Here is a 19,052-nt window from a genome sequence, read left to right as displayed (position 1 = left end):
CCCATTAGTCCCGGTTCATGAACCGGGACTAAAGGCCCTTACGAACCGGGTCTAATAGGTGTTTTTCTACTAGTGGAGCGGGACAGAGAGTGCAGATGAGTCACCAACAACCAACTGCGTCGATCACCGAGAGGGAGATCCAAAATCGCCATGCTATCTCTCCCAACCTCTGTTCCAGGGTATGTGTGTGTGTGAAATGGCAAAGAGGAAACGACAAAGATGGGAAGAGGCAGAGGAAGCGACAGGCGCGGGATAGCAAGGGGAGCGTAACGGGTCGGATTGAAATATTCGGTGGGCCCGATAAGAAAAGTCAGCGCCCAAAAGAGGACAGGAAAAAAAGAAAAACCACGAATCATGACGCAACAGAACGTACGGCTCAGAAAACGGATGAAGACGAATAATTTTCATCCGGATGAAAATTAGCAATTCCGTTTTAGTATTTGGATCCAAGCATGAATGAGGCTAGCAAGTTTTAGTTTCACTACTTTTAGTCATGGGACTAAAACGTATCCAAGCACCCTCTTGTTCAGGTTCAACTAAGAATCGTTAATTAGCAATAAAGGGGAGAATTAAGTAATAATCATTAATCTAGTCCAACTAAGACAGTCACTCCTCCATCAAACGCAACACATGATCTACTTCCGGGCAGCTCCCGATGACATCGAGCAGGAATTGCTGTGCAACATCATTGGCTCCTCCCGGCACTCCTGGAGGTACCACCGCCACATCGTGTTTCTCCTCCCCGTCGCGTCCCTGCAGGCAGCTGTAGTACAGCTCCATGAGCTCATTGATCGGGCTCTGGCTCTCCTCGACGAGCCCGGGTACCATCGCCGCCAGGTCCCGGCTCCCGCCTCGTGGTCTGGGCCACTTCCCACCTGAGCTGCCGCTCAGGGCGTCCTCGCACTTGCGCTTGTCATGCGGGCCACGCGCCACATCTTCCGGACCGTCCTCCAGTCCCTCGCCGTCGTAGTCGTCGTCGAGGGGCGTGATCCGAAGCGAGCTCTTGAGCCGGTCGCTGAGCGCCTCCTCCTGCCGGAGCACCTTGGACCAGGTGTCGGACTCCTTGGCGCTCATCCTGTGCTGCAGCCGCTTGGACTGCCACACGAGCCTGCGCATCTGGTCGAAGCGCGGGCTCATGTGCTTGATCACCGCGCTCAGCAGGGACACCTTCCACGCCTTCTTCAGGTCGTGCGGCTTCCGGTACGGCGGCGCGCCCTGGTGGGCCTGCGTCTCGCCCTGCGTGCCCCACCACGGCTCCTTCCCCGTCGGCCACCACGGCGGCGCCAGGCCGCGCTCAAGGGGGAAGTTGCGCTGCGGCGGCTCGCAGTGCTGGAGGAGCGCCGAGAGCACGGAGCCCAGCGTGTTGTCCTGGATGCCCTGGAGGCGGTGGAGGTAGGAGGCCAGGCCTAGCGGGCTGCTGCTACCGTCGGCGGCGGAGCTGCCGGTGATCAGCGCCTTCGGGCCCGTGCGGTCGAAGACGACCTTGTCCTTCCACCAGCCGCGGAGGCTGTCGGAGGAGCCGGACGTGGGTTCGCCGGCCTCGTCGATCACGCCGTACACGAACCCGCGCGCGTTGCAGGCCTGCATCATCTTCATCATGTACCGGAGCACGCCGTCCTGCGCGCGGAGCATCGCCTTCCGCCGGCACCGCGCCTCGGGACCGTCCTCCTCCCGGTCCTCCTGCCGCCCGGCCGGCGCACCGCTCCTGGCCCCGGCGCGGCCCTCGAGCTTCATGAGGCGCATCTGGTCCTTCCACATGCGCTTCCTGAGGTCGGAGATCTCGACCGATTCAGAAGAGCCCGGCGGCTCTGCCTCGAAGTCGATTATCTCCTCTTGCTGCTCCACGTCCACCTCCAGCGCCTCGAGGCCGCGAAGGAACGCGGCGTCGCCACCGCCATGCACGCCCACGTGCTCCATGGGAAACGGACTGCACAGGTAACAAGTCTGTTTTGTTTCCGAGCTCGGCGGCGAGCGGTCTATCATCAATGGCGAGGGAACGAGCTGCGCCGGCGGCGGTTTATTTATGCGCTCTATGAAGTGAAGTGAAGAGGTTCAGAGGCCAGCAAGGACGGCGGGCGTGGGCGCGTGGCTGCTCAGGCAAGCCATGCACGTTCCCGACAAACCGCCTCACTGACTCAGGCACGCACTTCTTTCTGTTAAAAGAACAGCAACGTACACGTAGGACTACACATGCTCGGGGTTCATAGGCGAACTGAAAAGAATGGTTATATTACGCCCTTGGAAATCTGCGGTACGTAGTCCGCACACTCAAACTTAGGCATAGCTGGGCTACTACATAGCTACGGCCTACGTGGTGGAAGTATACGGCCTGCCGGTGCCGCGGCCCGCCGTCAAGTTTGCCACGCAACCTAGGTCCGCAAAACTGTATATCGATGATGGAGCCGCATTGAGTTCGTGTGAAAAGGTAATCTGTCAAAAAAAATTGATGACCGTTGTGGTGATGTTGGAGGCATTTGACAGGCAACTGTGTTAAGCTCAAAAAATTCTTCGGTCCTGATTACAATTTTCTTTCTTGATTAGTGTTCCTTTGTGCAAAGTCTAACGTATATATATATAAATAAGACATGTATTATCATGAAAAAAAAAGTTTATGAGATAACTATCTAACGGGTACCTTTGGAGGCTTCCGCATAGATCACTTTTGTGTCGCGTGCTGGGGATTTTGGGTTGTATTTTCGCGTGTGTGTTTTTACTTTTACTTTTCAGTGTTTCTTGTTTTCTTTTTTAGGTTTTGAATGAAAAACTATATATTTTTGGAAGCCGTGCTTTTCCAGGAGAAGCGTAATTGTGCCTCTTGAAAAGAAAAAGGAAAACGCAACCGCAAGATGCAAAATTTTACTTTCACATGCTTCTTCAAAGAAAGAGAAAGACACAGTCTTATTTTTTGGGCCTCTTTGATTCGCAGGGTTCTAAAAATGTGGGGAATATGAAAAACGCAAAATTGGAATGTCATGCTCATCTCAATCCTGTAGGATGTTGATTTGTCTGAGTGCATCATAGAAAAAAAATGGTTCTTTCAAAAAGGTTTGAGTGGATGTGAGAAATCTTATGACAAGTAGTACAAAGAAATCATTAGTAAACAATTCTATAGATTCAATCCTATTAATCAAACAGCCAACATAGAAAAATCCAAAGGATCCTAATCCTCAATAAAAAGAAAAAACTACAAAAATTCTTTGAATCAAAGGACCCCTATTTCTTTTTTTTTCGACATTGCGATTAAACCATGCCACGTAGTTAGTGGAGTACAAAATAGCTTAATTTCTTATCAGTCAGCCAGTGTTTTCATATGCAGAGCCAAAGGTGCTTTAAGTTTCATGGGGGCCGAGAATTAGATGCAACTCGGACAACCAAACATGTCATTTTCGTACCGCGCGGGTCTAGTTGGTCTGTATGCAGGCAACTAAACACATCCATAGAGCCTTAGAAATATGTTGGCAAACTGGAACATATATAGGAAATATGCTTGTAAACCGAAACAAACAGTGGCGGAGACAGGGGGACAGCAGGGCCCCTGCCCACGTTTGGCCCTCCCCATTGGATTTTCCTGGCTCCGCCACTGGAAACAGAGGAAGTGTGTTAATTTTTCTTCTTCTTAGCATGGCAAAACTCTCTGTTATAGCACGATGAATCTCTCTCTTATAACATGGCCACTCCTAAATGTTGCATGTGAGTGGTTATTTTGAAGGAAGGAACGCTCTCTAGTGGTGCCATTCGCTTGATTCGTGCTGTGTTAAGATTAGAAATATGCTTGTAAACGGAAACAGAGGAAATATGCTTGTAAACCGAAACAGAGGAAGTCCCACACATAGTAGCTCCGGAGTCGCGCACGTTGGTTTGCATGCCACGCCACGCCACGCCACGCAGCGCAGGAAGCTGTGACTGGTTCATGTGCATGCGCATGGCGCGTTGACTCCATGCGCCCCAAAGATCCGGCGCCCTCGCATGGCGCGCTCGGCAGACCAAACCTTTACGCAAAGCGTGAGGCCATCCCGTGCATCCCAAGCTCCCCCACGTACTACTGTATCACACGAGAAGCTAGCTAGCTCTCCTTCATTACACCGAAGCCATCAAGCTCGCACACCGCATACATTACATTAGCATCTTCTTCGATCAATCACCCACTCGATGCCGGCGCCGAGCAACTTCCTAAAGTCCATGGCCGCCGCGGCCGCGAAGCACGGAGGAGGAGGTGGAGGAGGAGAGCAACACCAGGCCACAACGGCGGCGAGGAAGCAGCAGCAGCAGCGCGTCGGCTTCCCGAGGCTGTCGACCTCCAGCAAGGCGCTCGTCCTGCTGCCCATCCTGCTCCTCGCCTTCATCTACCTCTTCGTGTACCCCAAGGAGTTCGAGCTGCAGTCGCTCATGAGCTCCTGCGTCCCGCCGCCGGGCACCTACACCGCCGCCAACGGCTCCACCACCCTGTCGTCCACGTCGGCCGTCGCATACGCCCGGAAGAAGCCGGACTTCCGTCTCCTCATCGGCATCCTGACGAGGGCCGACGTGTACGAGCGGCGCCACCTGCTGCGCATGGTGTACGGGCTGCAGCTGGCCGCCGACCCGGCGCTGGCGGCGCAGGTGGACGTGCGGTTCGTCTTCTGCCGGCTCTACAAGGACGACCAGCGGGTGCTGGTGCCGCTGGAGATCCTGGCGCACGGGGACGTGATCGTGCTGGATGGGTGCGAGGAGAACCTCAACGGCGGGAAGACGCACACCTTCTTCACCGCGGTGGCGGAGCTGTACGCGGACGCGCCCTACGACTACGTGATGAAGGCGGACGACGACATCCTGATCCGGGTGGCGGCGCTGGTGGCGTCGCTGGGGGCGATGCCGCGGGAGGACATGTACTACGGGGCCACCATCCCGTGCAACAGCATGGACCCCGGGAGGGGGTACATGTCGGGGATGGGGTACGCGCTGTCGTGGGACCTGGTGCAGTGGGTGGCCGGCGCCGGGGAGGTGACCCGGGGGCGCACCGTGGGGCCGGAGGACAGGATGACCGGGGAGTGGCTGAGGGTGGGAGGGAAGGGGAGGAACAGGTTCAACGCCAAGCCGGCCATGTACGACTACCCGCTGCCGGTGCGGGTGGACGAGTGCTCCCACGAGTTCGTGCCGGACACCATCGCCGTGCACCGCCTCAAGGACAACCCGCGCTGGGCGCACGCGCTCAAATACTTCAACTTCACCGCTGGGCTCAAGCCGTCCAAGTTCTACAAGTTCGACCCCTAGTTGTTTCGCCCTTCTTTTTGGTTCAGTTTTTTATATTTAAAAAGAGCTTATTTCTACTTGTACCTATATATCATCATTGATTTTGGAAAAGCTTGTATGAACAATTAAACTGAGCATACGAAAGATAACCATGAAAGTACACAGAAGAGCAGAGGGTATGTTCTACTAGTACAGTACTACATTTGTTCACAACGGGCATTAGCCATATGGCTACGTGTACATACAAAGTTCTAACAAGAGACACTTATCTCCAAATAAAATGTATGCAATTAATTCTGATTAGCGGACAAGCTGAAAACTGTATTTCGACGAAGCTTTACGAAAAGCTAGAGTGATTTCACTGGGGTTACCAGATTACAGTGACATACATGAACCGAAACACCACCGTGCTGCTTACAACCATCACGGGCACACAGAAAGGATGTGGAAACCAAAGCACTGCTGCTACGGCATGGATGCAAACATGCACAGAAACAAAAGGAAGCCTGCTTGCTCAATTGTACACCATGTATTTCGGGGTTGCGCTGAATTTCTGGTACCCCTTGATGACCTTGTTGACCGAGTCGAGGAAATCCTTCTCAGTCACAGTCTTCCTGCGGGCGCGGATGGCGTACATGCCAGCTTCTGTGCAGACACTCCTGATGTCGGCGCCTGAAACAACAAATCAGACAGTCGAATCAAATTGTTCAGAGGCTGGATCCTAGGTGCCCGAAACAGTCGAATCAAATCGAACAGGAACTGTTCAGAGTGCAAAGCCCATGTACTCACCAGTGGCGTTGGGGCAGAGTCGCGCCAGTAGCTCGAAGCGTATATCACGCTCACAGTTCATGGTGCGCGTATGTATTTTGAATATCTGGGTACGGCCTTCCAAGTCAGGTAGCCCAAATTCCACCTTTCTGTCCAAACGACCAGGACGCAGAAGTGCAGGATCAAGTGTATCAGGCCTGAAAAACAAGAAAAGATGGTTACCCTCTCAACTCTATTCATGTGGCCATGATGTTTTAGCTGCAATTAATTTCTGATTGAGACGGGAAGAGTTTTAAATAACACAGACCACTGAAGTTTCTTAATCATACAAGTCCCATCTATAAATAGCTTACAAGTAGGATGTCCAGAATGTAAGGTGAGCATCATGCCATATTGGACAACATGAGAATGCGCACGAAAGGAAAGGTAAGTACCTGTTGGTGGCCATGAGAACCTTGATATTGCCCCTAGCATCAAAACCGTCAAGCTGATTGACGATTTCAAGCATAGTACGCTGTACCTCATTATCACCCCCAGCTCCATCATCAAAGCGAGCGCCACCAATGGCGTCAACTTCATCAAAAAATATGATGCATGCTTTTTTCGAGCGGGCCATCTGACAAGCAATAACATATTTCAATCAAAACGATTGTTACTAAGACAGAACATTGAAGTTGAATAAACCAGATTAAACCCTGTAGACTGTAGGTTATCTGCAGAGCTGGATATACCTGAAATAACTCCCTAACCATCCTAGCACCCTCACCAACATACTTTTGGACCAATTCACTTCCAATCACACGGATAAAACAAGCATCCGTGCGATTGGCAACAGCTCTAGCAAGAAGAGTCTTGCCAGTGCCAGGAGGGCCGTAGCAAAGAACACCTTTAGGAGGATCGATACCAAGCTTCACAAACTTTTCCGGGTGAAGCATGGGGAGCTCGACTACCTGTGAATAGTTGTTCAGAAAAACAGTAAAGAAAGCAGGTCCAAGACTAGAATGTACTAGCATGCACAGGTTCACAGATTAAGCACAAGTTCTGAATCACAGGGAATTTTTTGGCATACCTCACGCATTTTTTCAATCTGCTCCTTGCACCCGCCAACATCATTATACGTGACATCTGGTTTTTCCTCAACAGTCATCATGGTGACGCTGGGATCAATCTTTGGTGGCAATGGAATCTGTATCTGATACTTGTTCCGATCGACACTGCATCAGGCATGAGATCACAATTCCACAGTGAGAATGATAGTGCGCAAGCACAGAAAAGGATAACAATTCTGGGTAGCATCTATGATGATTTATCCAAAAAATGCATTCATAAAATCAGTATTAGTTTAGCAAGATATAATATCTCCAAAAAACAAGTAGGGGAGTAAGTTCCATACTCCCACCTTCTGCATTCTGTGAGCAACCAGAAGGAACTTATACTTAAGCCAAGGAGATGATGACAAGATACTGTCAGAGATTCAACATGTTCTTAGTTAACACTGGTCACAGTAGCAAACACTGGTCCACTCCTCAGTTTACAAAGTTTTTTTCTCTGCTTACATGATGGCATATAACACATCCTACATGTACAGTATATGCTGCAGCCTTATAACATGGTTTAAATCAAACACATAAATCACCAGGTGCGAATTACTCAGGTTGATCTGAATGAAAGATGTATGATACAGTAAGACCAAAAGACAGGTAGTAACCTACCCGACTCTCATCCCTTCCTCGATATCAGTTGGCGAAACTTTATCCCCCAATCCAACCACAAACTGCAAGATGAAAAGATAAAAGCATAAGGAGGCTGGTGGGAATCAATGGGTATATGATTGAAATAATAAGATAGGATAAGCACGGTATACCTTTGCAATTTGTTTTACATTAATCATGTACTTGGCATCGTCGGTATTAGGGTTTATAATCTTGGTGCACCTTGCTACCTGCAGCATGAGGAAGGTAACTTAGACCCAAACAATTATGCATGCTAAACCACAACTACAAAATTGGGAAGAAGTACGAAAACATTAGGCCAAGTAACATACTTGTAAAGGCTGCTCTTCCTGCATCATCTGTTTGTCTGACACCAGATCCCACTGGCTAGGTGGAGCCAGCCCAGTATCAGACTCCTTTATCCCTGAGATTTAATATAAGCGCATAATGGGTCAGGCAAGCTAACTAAAAATGTTACCCTCCTAACATTTTAATAATCAGATAAACTGCACAGTGTATGGAAGTTTGAAAGCTAATCGCATATTCTGAATGTTCATGAAACCGCTAAACAAAAATTCTAAAACACAAACCAAATGGGAAGAACATTGCAAGCAAGAGCAGCAGTCAGATGCACATATCATCAAACAAATGCCTTGCTAGTCGAGTCTGTCAAAAACACACAGTGCATTCATACACCTTAAATTCTGAACCACTTACCATACTCACTAACTACACACACTATCTTCAGTACATACATGCCTCATATTTTATCATATGACTGAAAGCTGCTAGCAGTGAAAGTGTGAAACAACTAAACAAAGTGCAGACAATTGGTCTCTATCTAGTTCAGGAACAAATTGGGCTACATCTCTAGAGAGCCAAACCAACAAACAGACTATCAGATCCTTACTCACCACATAGGTCATTGATCCTCTTGGCCAACTCCTTGATCTCCTTCTCGGCCGTCTTGATGCTCGTGGAGTATGGCCCAAGCCCCTGTCAAGTGTCGACAGCAGCGAGAATCAGCAAAGTGTGCAGAAACCCTAAACAAAGACTCCACATCTCGCCTAAATACCCCAATTCCGCCGCAGAAAAAGAGGCAAGCAGTACAAAATAAACGGCATCCCGTCGCCCGCATCAAGACCCTAAGCTTCCCCAGAGGACAGGAACCAAAACCCTAAGCTGACCGCAAGCGCAAACCCAGCCGCGTCCAGCCCGAGACTAGATCACAAATTCACAGAAGGGGCCTCCCCCCAACAAATCCACAGAAGGCTACGGCAGATTCCCCAGAGAGCATGAACCGAAACCCTAGACTAGGCAGGCCGCGGGCGCGAGCCCGTGCGCGGCGCCCAGCCCGGGGGTAGATCGCCGCCAAACGGAAACGCAGATTCGAGGGGGCGGGGGGAGATCCGAGGGGAGGCGCGGCACTCACGTAGGTCTTAAGGAGGGCGATGTCGTCCTCGTCGAGGGGGCGCGGGTTCTTCTCCGCCATGATGTCGTCCTCCGGCTCCGGCGCCATGGCGTCCTCTCCGGCGGGCGGCGGGCGCGAGGGAGGAGGGAGGAGAGAGGAGAAGCGCTGGCGGAGTCTGGCTCGGCTGCGTGTGCGAGAGGCGAGACTGCGGGTTCGGGTGCGCTGGGCCTGCCCTCTGTTGGTTTGGCTACTACTAGTAGTAATCAACTTCTGCTCCAAGAAGAAGGCAGCCCGGGCCGGATACGTATATCCAGAACCCGTGTTCCCGCTCCATGAAGGGTCCGATAGTATATCCAGAACCCGTGTTCTTAAGACGGAAACGGATTTCTCTCTCAGGAAAAAAGACGGAAACGGATTCGAACAAAAATTCTTCTTTCGATGCAAGTTTGACAGGCTACACTTTTTTTCTTTCTTTTTGAGTTCATGACTGCAAGTGCCAGGTGAGAGGCGTCTGTAGATTCAAACTGAGATTTCAAACCGAGAGTATGATTCAGTCACACATTGTACAGCTCAAAGGATTTTGTGTGGTTTGTGTGGCAATTTTGCAACGCAAAATGTTTGTTTGTAAAATTAACAGATGATTACCCAGCATATGGTGAGTAAGGATCTGGTGCTCTGGTCGTGCTATTTTGGGACAACGTATTTGGAAAGAAAGTAAATTTGGAGGATAAACAATTAAGAGATCTCTGCATACAAGGCATATGAATTTCAAAGTACATTCTAATCTCTGTCACAACATATATATGTTCTCCAACATTTGCATCCTCTGTCGAAATAGCAACGGTAAAATACGGGCACCATATCAAAATGGGCAGCACTGAACCTCTCCTTTCAATGTGGCAAAATAATACTAAAAGCAAATCATTACATCCCATTCACGTTAATGCCTCATCTACAAGAACAATAGACATTCCTCCGCGGGGTTAACGGCGAGCTCGACCAATGGTTACAAGAAGATCGGAGCCATGACCAGTGTGATCGTGGCGAGCATCTTGATGAGAACATGGATCGAAGGGCCTGCCGTGTCTTTGAACGGATCTCCAACCCTGCGGCGTAACAGTCGTAAATGTTACTTCGGGTCGCATCATCGTAATGAATGAGCAAAAAGCAATGCCAGGTCACATAACATGTATACTTGTTTTTTTTAGAATAACATGTATTATATTGTTATTATAGGAATAACATGTATATTTTTATAGGAAAAGAACATTGTTATTCAGTTTAGCATGTGTTGATCAATAGTAGACACTTAGTTCAAGAAACCCAAAGCAACAGCACATAATAAGTGAGAAAAGAAACTTACGTGTCGCCAGTAATTGCAGCCTTGTGAGCCTCACTGCCTTTACCACCAAGTGCACCAGTCTCGATGTACTTCTTGGCATTATCCCAGGCACCGCCCGAAGTGTTCAGGAAGAGCGCCATGAGGATACCAGTAACAGTGGCAAACATGAGCATAGAGGCGACGACTTTAGCTCCAAGGAGAGGCTGCCCCGTAGCATGGCCCAAAATCCGAAAGATGATGCCTACAGATCATGTAAATAAAATTTCAAAACAACACCAAATATCATAAATTGAGTTTCAAAACGCATGAAATATCAGAACCATAGCACCACAACTCCCAGACCCATAAAACTCACCAACGGCCATGGGAGACAAAATTGCTAAAGCCCCTGGCTTTATCATTTCCCTCAAGGATGCAGAGGCCACAATTGCAACACAACGACCATAATCAGGCTTCTCTTTGTAGTCCTGCATTTATATTATCTTGTAAGTTAGCATTAAGTTTTCCAGGCATAAGAACTCAAGTACTTAATCATAAACAGGTACTCACCATAATTCCAGGCCTCTCGATGAATTGTCTCCTGACCTCAGTAACAACTTCTTGTGCAGTTCTGCCAACAGCTGAACAAGCCCATCCACTAAACAGGAATATAAGCATCGAACCTAGTAAACCACCAACAAAAACCTCTGGAATTGCTATGTCAACCTGCAATCCATTTTGTACAACCAGTCATGTGTCATAAGCACCTAATCTCAACATTACAAGTATAGAGGTGATAATAATACATACCTCTTTGAATGGCAACTGTGCAAAAGCAGCTACTTCATCCATATATGCGCTGAACAGGAGAAAGGAAGCCAGTGCTGCTGACCCTATAGCAAATCCCTTTGTGGTAGCTTTCGTAGTGTTACCCACAGCATCTAGAATGTCTGTGATTTCCCTAACACTTTCAGGCTGCAGAAATTATTCAATCCGTGTTACAATGATTAAAGAAAACATAAATAGTCTAAACCGATGTATAAAGATGACTAATTAAATGTTAACATTTATTTCTAGCCATTACAATCTTAGATGATTCGAATATGTACAGTAAAAAACATAAACAGTCTTAGCACAGGTAAACTGTATGTTCGAATATTATATGCACGAAGAAATTTGCGAGTGTACCTGCTGACTCATCTCCACAATACCACCAGCATTGTCAGCTATAGGACCAAACATGTCCATTGTGAGAACATATGCTGCAGTACTTAGCATTCCCATTGTAGCTACAGCTGTCCCAAAAAGACCACCAGTTGGATTGCCAAGCTCATCTACCAAGCCACAGGTACGTCCCAACCAAAATGCTGATATAATGGCTACAGATATCACCAGAACTGGCAAGGCTGTTGATTCCATTCCCAAACTTACTCCAGCAATAATATTAGTTCCATGTCCTGTGGAGCTTGAAAGAGCTAAAAGGCGGACGGGCTCATGCTTATAATCTGTATAATACTTGGAAATCCAAACAAAAGCATATGCTGTGATGATGCCCACCAAGCCACACAAGGCAAAATTGAACCATGCAGTAGGTGCTTGTTCAGTGTACAGGAGCCAACGAGTAGACTGCAAACATATCACATGTAAGTAATTAAAAAACAACTCCAAGGGAAAAAGAATGTAAACTAGAGTTTTTACCCACATGACAAAACGAACATATTGAATGCTCAATTGGTTTATACTCCCTCCGTCCCAAAATAAGTGTCTTGAGCTTAGTACAAATTTGTACTAGAGCTAGTACAAAGTTGAGACACTTATTTTGGGACGGAGGGAGTAGTTAACAATTATTTATCCTTTTGAATATGGCTGATTTACATCCAATAATGAATTGGTCATGATTACCGGACTGGAGACACCCTAAATGTTTTCCTTTGTTCAGATCGTGTTTGATGTTTTTCCCCTGGGATCATTTTTTGTATAATAAAATATGTCCATAGAGAAATATTACAATAGTCAAACAAGAGAAGTATGAATAACTAAACTTACCCCTCCAAAGGTAAGAACAGCAAGCAGTATAGTAATAGAATAGCCTTTCTGCATAATTGCCATGGGATCTTCAATAGGGGATATTAATCCAGAGTCACGTGTTCCCCTAATTGAGAGAATTCCAACTGATGACACCACTAGGTCAAAAGAATGGACAACAAGAGGAAACAGAATAAAGCCAGAGGGATCTGCAACAGTAAATAATGTTGATTATAATCCAATGTAATCACAAGGATTGTTGGCCCGCAAAAGAAAAGATGATTATCAATTTTATTCAAAGCCAGGCACATCCCACACACCGAGTCAGCCAACACTATTTTTCAACATAATCCCTAGATTAAAGCTAATTTATTATATTATCCATATTAGCAACTACCTGTGGACAGTGCTCTTATGGACCAAAGTACATTCATAAGAAAAAAACAAAAACAATGTCACTCGACATCCCAATCAGAGATCTAACATGACAAGCAAAAGAGCCTTGCCTTCAATTTTGCAGCGCTGTGCCATTGTTGCACCAAGTATCATTGCACTGATAATTTCTGCTGCTATGCTTTCAAAAAGATCGGCACCACGGGCAGCACAATCTCCAACATTGTCACCAACCTGTGTAGTTTCTTATCATTAGCACATATAGTAGCAATAAATGAAACATAGGCTAATAACAATCTGATAATTAGTTTTAGAGACAAGCAAATCTTGCATTCCAGCACAGGCACAAATGTTTTATCATTGGAAATGCATCTACTGAACTTCAGAATTCTACTGTACAACGCATTGGCCACAACAGTAGTCCACCCCTTGCAGAAACAATAATTTGTTTAGGTTTTCAGAACGAATGCAAGCTGTTAAGGTCATATTATCTCTGATAAAACTTATGGAGCTCATCATTATTGAATATCATCCCTTATGTCTAGGTATATTCCATGAAAAAATATGAGACAAATTTTAATTAAGAGCATGAAGAAAAAATATTCCACATTTTTTATTGAAGAAACACCATTACCAAGTCAGCAATGACAGCAGGATTACGAGGATCATCTTCTGGTATTCCCTGCTCAACCTTTCCAACAAGATCAGCTCCAACATCAGCTGCTTTGGTGTATATGCCACCACCCAGCTGAGCAAAGAGGGCAACAAACGACGCACCAAAACCGTACCCCACAAGGAGAAGAGGCACTACACAAAATCACATGAAATCAGCAACAGCAATTATGTTCTTTTGAACTGAAAACACATATACAAGTTTGCATCTACAAGCATATCACCAGTGGATCAGTTACCAGTGTCCATTAAGGACTTAAAAGTTACTCTTTTTTTATAGAACATGAACATCTTTTATAATGAGTCATTTTATCCACTCAAACTTTCAGTGTTGATCACATTGTGGTACTTTTTCCCAATAAATAATTATTCCCTTCTTTTCTTTTAAAATTTCACCATAAGTTCAAAACTATATAAATTGGCCATGAGATGATTAAATAACTAGTTTACTGTTAAAAATGTTTCCAGTGTTAGTTATTTTTACTTACTAATATAAGGACTAGCTTAATGTTCAAAGTTGCATCTGGAGTTGTGAAAGGACAAATAAAAATGATGTAAAAACCACATTAACAATCTTTGAAGCAAAGTACTTTTCCTTATTCAACATTACTCCTACAGAATTGTCATTTATGAACTCATCATTGGTCACCAGTTTAACAAGAAAAAAATATGTATGAACTAATTTAACAATTTTGACCATGTACAGTAGACCATATAGCTCAACTGGCAATTCGAGTAGAGTTCTATCGTCCCAGGTAGGCAGGTATTGAATATATCATGTTTGAAATAACTTACAGTCTGTAACCTTCATCGAATCAGGTGAATCTACTCCAAGCCAAACATAAAATGTTGCATAGAGTAATGCCACACCAAATACAGCCATGCCAACAACAACGATGGCCGAGAAACCACCTGCACGGACAGCAATCTGTTTCGAGAAATCAGTCATGATTTCAAACTATACCGTACAGGGGAAACACATTAAAACATGAAAGATAATGTATCAAGGATGCGAAACAAAACCTGCAATGCTTCCCTTGCAGACCGTCGAGCAGCACTTGAAACTCTAACATTTGCACGTACGGAGACCCACATCCCAACATATCCAGCTAGTCCAGAACACACAGCTCCAAGGAGAAAGGCAATAACTGTAATATATGCAGATGTTGTCCTGTGTAGCAATGAAATTTATGAGACAACAAAAGATGGGTACAACTAAGATTTTATAATAAGAGTACAAAATCACCTTCCTAGGCCTGATGCCTCCTGCTGCGGGGTGGTAGTGCGGAAGAGATAAATGAAAAGGATAACAAGTGCCAGGATGCAAGCCATTTTAGAAATAGCCCCATACTGTGTCCTAAAAAATCCTTCAGCACCATCCCTTATGGCATCAGATATCTGAGCAGTACATGCAACATGACAGATCAAAACCTTGATAACCTTACATACAGAACTCACAAAAGTAGATGCATAGATAAATAAAATTCTGAAAATCAGGATTTCCAAAAGGGGCAACTTTCACCATGACAGTGCACAACGAGCTGATATTTTGTATGAGTGTATGACATAACCTCCTGAAACAGGATCATGCTAGATTGTGTGATATGTTAATTTGGTAAAATGCTATGATATGGGATATGTTCTCAATTTGCACTGAACTGTGTAGCTTCCATAAAGTGACACATGCCACAGCTAAATAGCATTCTGCAACCCCAATCAACACATACAAATAGCATTTTACACTGTGTGTCTTAATCGTATCCATGATCTAGCATATCAAATATCAACATATGGACTAAAACAAAACCATTAAACCTGAAATGTAAATTGCAGAATAAAATGGGCCAGTAGTCTCATAGGATGGTATGGTTAACTGTCAAGCAAGAGATGATAGAAAATGTGTTATGCACTTTGCAGACAATTGAAACATGCCAAAGAAACCAATAATTTGAAGTGAACATTAAGAAAATGAAAGCGCTGCTATATCTTCCACGAGCTGAACACAAGCATTTTCAATACCTCAGACATCTCTGGAGGTCCTTCATCCTTGGCAAGAACCCACTTTGTGAGGTAGAGAGAGAAGAATAAACTGAGAGTGCATATACAGAACACGAAGACTATAATTGGTGATGTACTGGCTCCTAAGTAGAACACACCACAGACAACCAGCAGAAGGAGAACTATCAGGGCACGAGGATTTATCTTCATCAACACACGGAAGACCTGCAGCAGTCAGAATAGCAACTGAGTGAGGCACAAATAAATTGCTCGTAACAGGGCTAAGTATATCCAACCAATCGATCAGTGGAAATGTTTAAACACTTGTTTTACTTATTGAACTTCCAAATTTATATTGAAAAATGCACATAACATCTAGATGAAAACAGCTACTTGGGTTGAATCATTTCAAAACCTGCAACAACTTTGAGAGAAATAAACAAGCAGCAGTGGTGTACACATTGAAGTTTTGACTTTTTTTAGCAACATAACCTTTATTGTTGGAGTTACAAGCAGCAATAAACAGAGCAGACCTCATTTGTTTACTGCACTTACATCATTTAAGAGAGGAAAAATTCTACATGGTAATAAATATTAAGTTAAACAGAGGAAAGAGTAATCATGATGCAGCATTGTGTGGTATGTCAATTTTTTGGTTGGTGTGTACTTCAACTCGTAACGTTGTAAGAACAAAATGATGAATACAAAACATGATACAGTGGATATTTTGACAAAATAAACTTAAGGACCATTCAAACTGACAGAGATTAAGGAGAAAGAGCTATCACCTCCCATGCAAATTGCATATACTAAGCACAGCAAAAAAATGTGTGCGAGAAAGACACATGGAAAGATGAAAGCGAACTAAACTGATACTACTAGTAACTGCTAAGCTCGGTGTGTAAAAAGTGGAGAATGCTTAGCAATAGGCCATACCAGCGGTATAGATGATTTACTTCGTACAGTTGAAAAAGTTCTTGGTTTCTCCTGATATGGTCTTCCTTTTTCCATTTCACTTTCCATCATGATGGAATAAGAGTTTGCCCTCTTCGTTACTAGAAAAGGAGCGAACTCCCCACCTTGGGGCAGGTCACCCCCAGATACTGGGCGCTCAATTTTGTATGATCTATATCAAACACCTTCAGAACACAAGCAGTAAGTTCAAAAGGTCAGGCACATCCAGCTCTTAGGCCTCAGCCACCAACTACCTTTTGCTACAAAAGAACCTTTTCTCTCACAATTATATAAGATAAACATTCCATGTTATACGAAAAGCATTAAAAAATGATCCACAATCTGTATAATCATTGCCTAATTTGTGTTCAAATGCTAGGGCACGAAGTCGAGTTATGATGTGAAATCAGGTACAGGCTATACGTACATCAGACTATGTTTACATAGAGAACAGAGTACGATTAACATATACAAGAACAATAGAAAATGATGAACGTAGGTCAAACACTGATAGTTCCTGGGACAAGCAAAGCAATAGCACTCATTTTGAATGCCAGCCTTGACTACTACCTAAAATAAAGGGAAATTTGGGTTACTTGGATATATCAGGGGCCATGGAGCAGTAGCCATGAACCACAACTCCACGACCAAAAGCACCTCACATCAATTGTGCAGCCCAGGGAAACTAGCGACCATGCACAGCTAGCACGAAAGGAGGATAACCATGAATGAGCCAGCCATCTACATCGAGTGCGCACTGCGCAACCCCAAAACACTAGTAACCCCGAACAGCTCGTGCTTGACACCAGACGATCACGGATCCACCTTAGTCAATCACGGACGCAGCACCAACGTCCAGAATTAGCACGCCTAGCATTGCGCAATCGCCACGAATCAACCTGATCTACCAGAGCCTACGCAGATCGAGCAGATGCGGGCCCGTACCTTCGGCTTTCGGTGGGGCGGAAGCCGGTCAGCCAAACGTCGACGGGAATGAAGAGGAGTGGAGCCCAACGGCGGCACGGCCCTCCGCGGGGTCGCCGAGATCTCTCGTTGACGCGGTCGCGTTCCGGTCGCTGCCTGCCGTGCTCCCCCTCGTCGCCGCGCGCGGGCACCGGCTCGGCGGCAGTGGCGGTTCCCCTCGTCGAGGCGGCCGGCGGCCGGCGGCGGTCGCGGTCGCGGTCCCACGCGTCGTCGCGCGCACTGAGCTGGGTGGAGGGGAGGAGGGAGAGGTGCGAAGTGCGATGCGGTTGGAGTGGAGATGCGGGGGAGAGAAAGGTCGGGAGGTAGGGCTGGAAAAAAAAAACGGAAGCTCGTTGCGAGCCCGTCTGACTCGAGTCTCGGCTCGGCTCGGCGTGGTCCCCAAATCAGCCGAGCATTAGCTAGCCAGCTCGCATTTGCTCCTCGGCTGGAAGCGCCCACAGAAGAGTATTATCTCCAGGCCATCATCCAAAGAGTCCGTGAACAAGTTTTGCGGTGCCTATGCCCAAGTGGTGAATATGGGAACCAAAGTGGCATTTGGAAGCGTGTAGCTTTGTTTGCTCGTTTTACTTGCATGTTTCATTTCTTGCATTATGTAAATGTGTCATTCTGCCTTGCCGCTACATTGTACCATCAAATTGAGAATAAGAGCAACTCCAACGGGCCGATCCAAACCGAACGGCGAATTTGTCTGTTTTTTGTCTGTTTGGGTCGGCCGTTCGCCCGGCGTCCGCCCTGTTTAGATTTGGGTCGGCAGTGCACCCAACGCGTCGATCCATTTCATGTCCACACTCAATTTTTTTTTAAAAAAAGGCCCGCGGCCGATCATGCCGGCGGTCATGTCTCATGTCGGCACCATACCAGCGTCGGCATACAATGTCGGCTTCAAAAAATATCACCACAGTTCATGTTGGCGCACTCGCCAGCCGGCCGGCACACATGCCAGCACACAAAAAAAGGGTGGGACTTGAGTTCGACCACGTCATCGCGGCCACCGTGGTCACGCCAGCACACCTGCCGGCATACTAAAAAGATGGCGCTCGCCGCCATAGATCACTTGTCGTCGAACTTGAGCATGTCGGCATGCATCTTCTCGAACCACGGCCTCTTCCTTGGCGACACGGTGTTGAGATCCACCTTCATGATCTCCACCCCGGTCATCATGCTCGTGAGAGCCACTTCTTTCGCCTTGGTCTTGGCGTTGGCGGCCTCGATCTCTAACATCTTGGCTTGCTTCTCCGCCTCCATCTCAAGCATCCTTGCTTGCTTCTCCGCGTCCATCTCAATCCTCCTCCTTTGGATCTCCATGAAGGCGTTCATTTGATCTTCCCTTTCTTGCCGGCGCTTCTCCTCCCTTGAGTCCTTCTTGGTGATCATGCCCTCCACGGTTGCGATCAAGGCGATCGATGCCGCATCCCGCTTGTCCTCCTTCTTGGAGTTGGTCTTTCCCCGCGGCCGAGCCTTCTCGCCGTCCCCAACCTCCTCCACGACTTGCTTCCCACCACGCGACTCGAGGGCGGCATATTGCGCCTTGAACTTCTCCTCGTCTTTGATCATCCTAAAGCAATGGGAGAGTTGAAGCACTTGC

General features: G+C 46.6%; 4 protein-coding genes across 4 annotated transcripts; 1 reads left to right on the top strand and 3 right to left on the bottom strand.

Moving 5' to 3' along the window:
* Positions 1-569: 569 nt before the first annotated feature.
* On the bottom strand, positions 570-2,428 carry LOC123134750 (putative ETHYLENE INSENSITIVE 3-like 4 protein). The gene has a single exon (XM_044553930.1). The coding sequence runs from the start codon at positions 1,981-1,983 to the stop codon at positions 607-609; it is 1,377 nt and encodes a 458-aa protein (XP_044409865.1). The 5' UTR covers positions 1,984-2,428; the 3' UTR covers positions 570-606.
* Positions 2,429-4,096: 1,668 nt separating this feature from the next.
* LOC123138734 (uncharacterized) lies at positions 4,097-5,373 on the top strand. The gene has a single exon (XM_044558637.1). The coding sequence runs from the start codon at positions 4,150-4,152 to the stop codon at positions 5,248-5,250; it is 1,101 nt and encodes a 366-aa protein (XP_044414572.1). The 5' UTR covers positions 4,097-4,149; the 3' UTR covers positions 5,251-5,373.
* A 126-nt stretch (positions 5,374-5,499) lies between these two features.
* Positions 5,500-9,407, bottom strand: LOC123138733 (26S proteasome regulatory subunit 7A). Its single transcript, XM_044558636.1, has 10 exons — positions 9,142-9,407; positions 8,624-8,705; positions 8,042-8,133; positions 7,862-7,939; positions 7,710-7,771; positions 7,067-7,211; positions 6,729-6,947; positions 6,432-6,613; positions 6,019-6,194; positions 5,500-5,901 (listed from the first exon to the last, which is right to left on the bottom strand). Exons 1-10 carry the CDS (start codon positions 9,226-9,228, stop codon positions 5,744-5,746), a joined length of 1,281 nt encoding a protein of 426 aa, XP_044414571.1. The 5' UTR covers positions 9,229-9,407; the 3' UTR covers positions 5,500-5,743.
* Positions 9,408-9,882: 475 nt separating this feature from the next.
* LOC123138732 (pyrophosphate-energized membrane proton pump 3) lies at positions 9,883-17,743 on the bottom strand. Its single transcript, XM_044558634.1, has 15 exons — positions 17,429-17,743; positions 16,466-16,668; positions 15,551-15,754; positions 14,778-14,929; positions 14,555-14,702; positions 14,327-14,459; positions 13,494-13,666; positions 12,973-13,093; positions 12,488-12,675; positions 11,630-12,067; positions 11,252-11,416; positions 11,012-11,167; positions 10,818-10,929; positions 10,484-10,703; positions 9,883-10,226 (listed from the first exon to the last, which is right to left on the bottom strand). Exons 2-15 carry the CDS (start codon positions 16,553-16,555, stop codon positions 10,127-10,129), a joined length of 2,400 nt encoding a protein of 799 aa, XP_044414569.1. The 5' UTR covers positions 16,556-16,668; positions 17,429-17,743; the 3' UTR covers positions 9,883-10,126.
* Positions 17,744-19,052: the final 1,309 nt, after the last annotated feature.

The sequence above is a fragment of the Triticum aestivum genome, chromosome 6B, assembly GCF_018294505.1.
Source record: "Triticum aestivum cultivar Chinese Spring chromosome 6B, IWGSC CS RefSeq v2.1, whole genome shotgun sequence".
Classification (NCBI taxonomy): Eukaryota; Viridiplantae; Streptophyta; class Magnoliopsida; order Poales; family Poaceae; genus Triticum; species Triticum aestivum.
The sequence above is the reverse complement of the archived record's forward strand: the minus strand, read 5'-3'. Positions and strand labels throughout refer to the sequence as shown.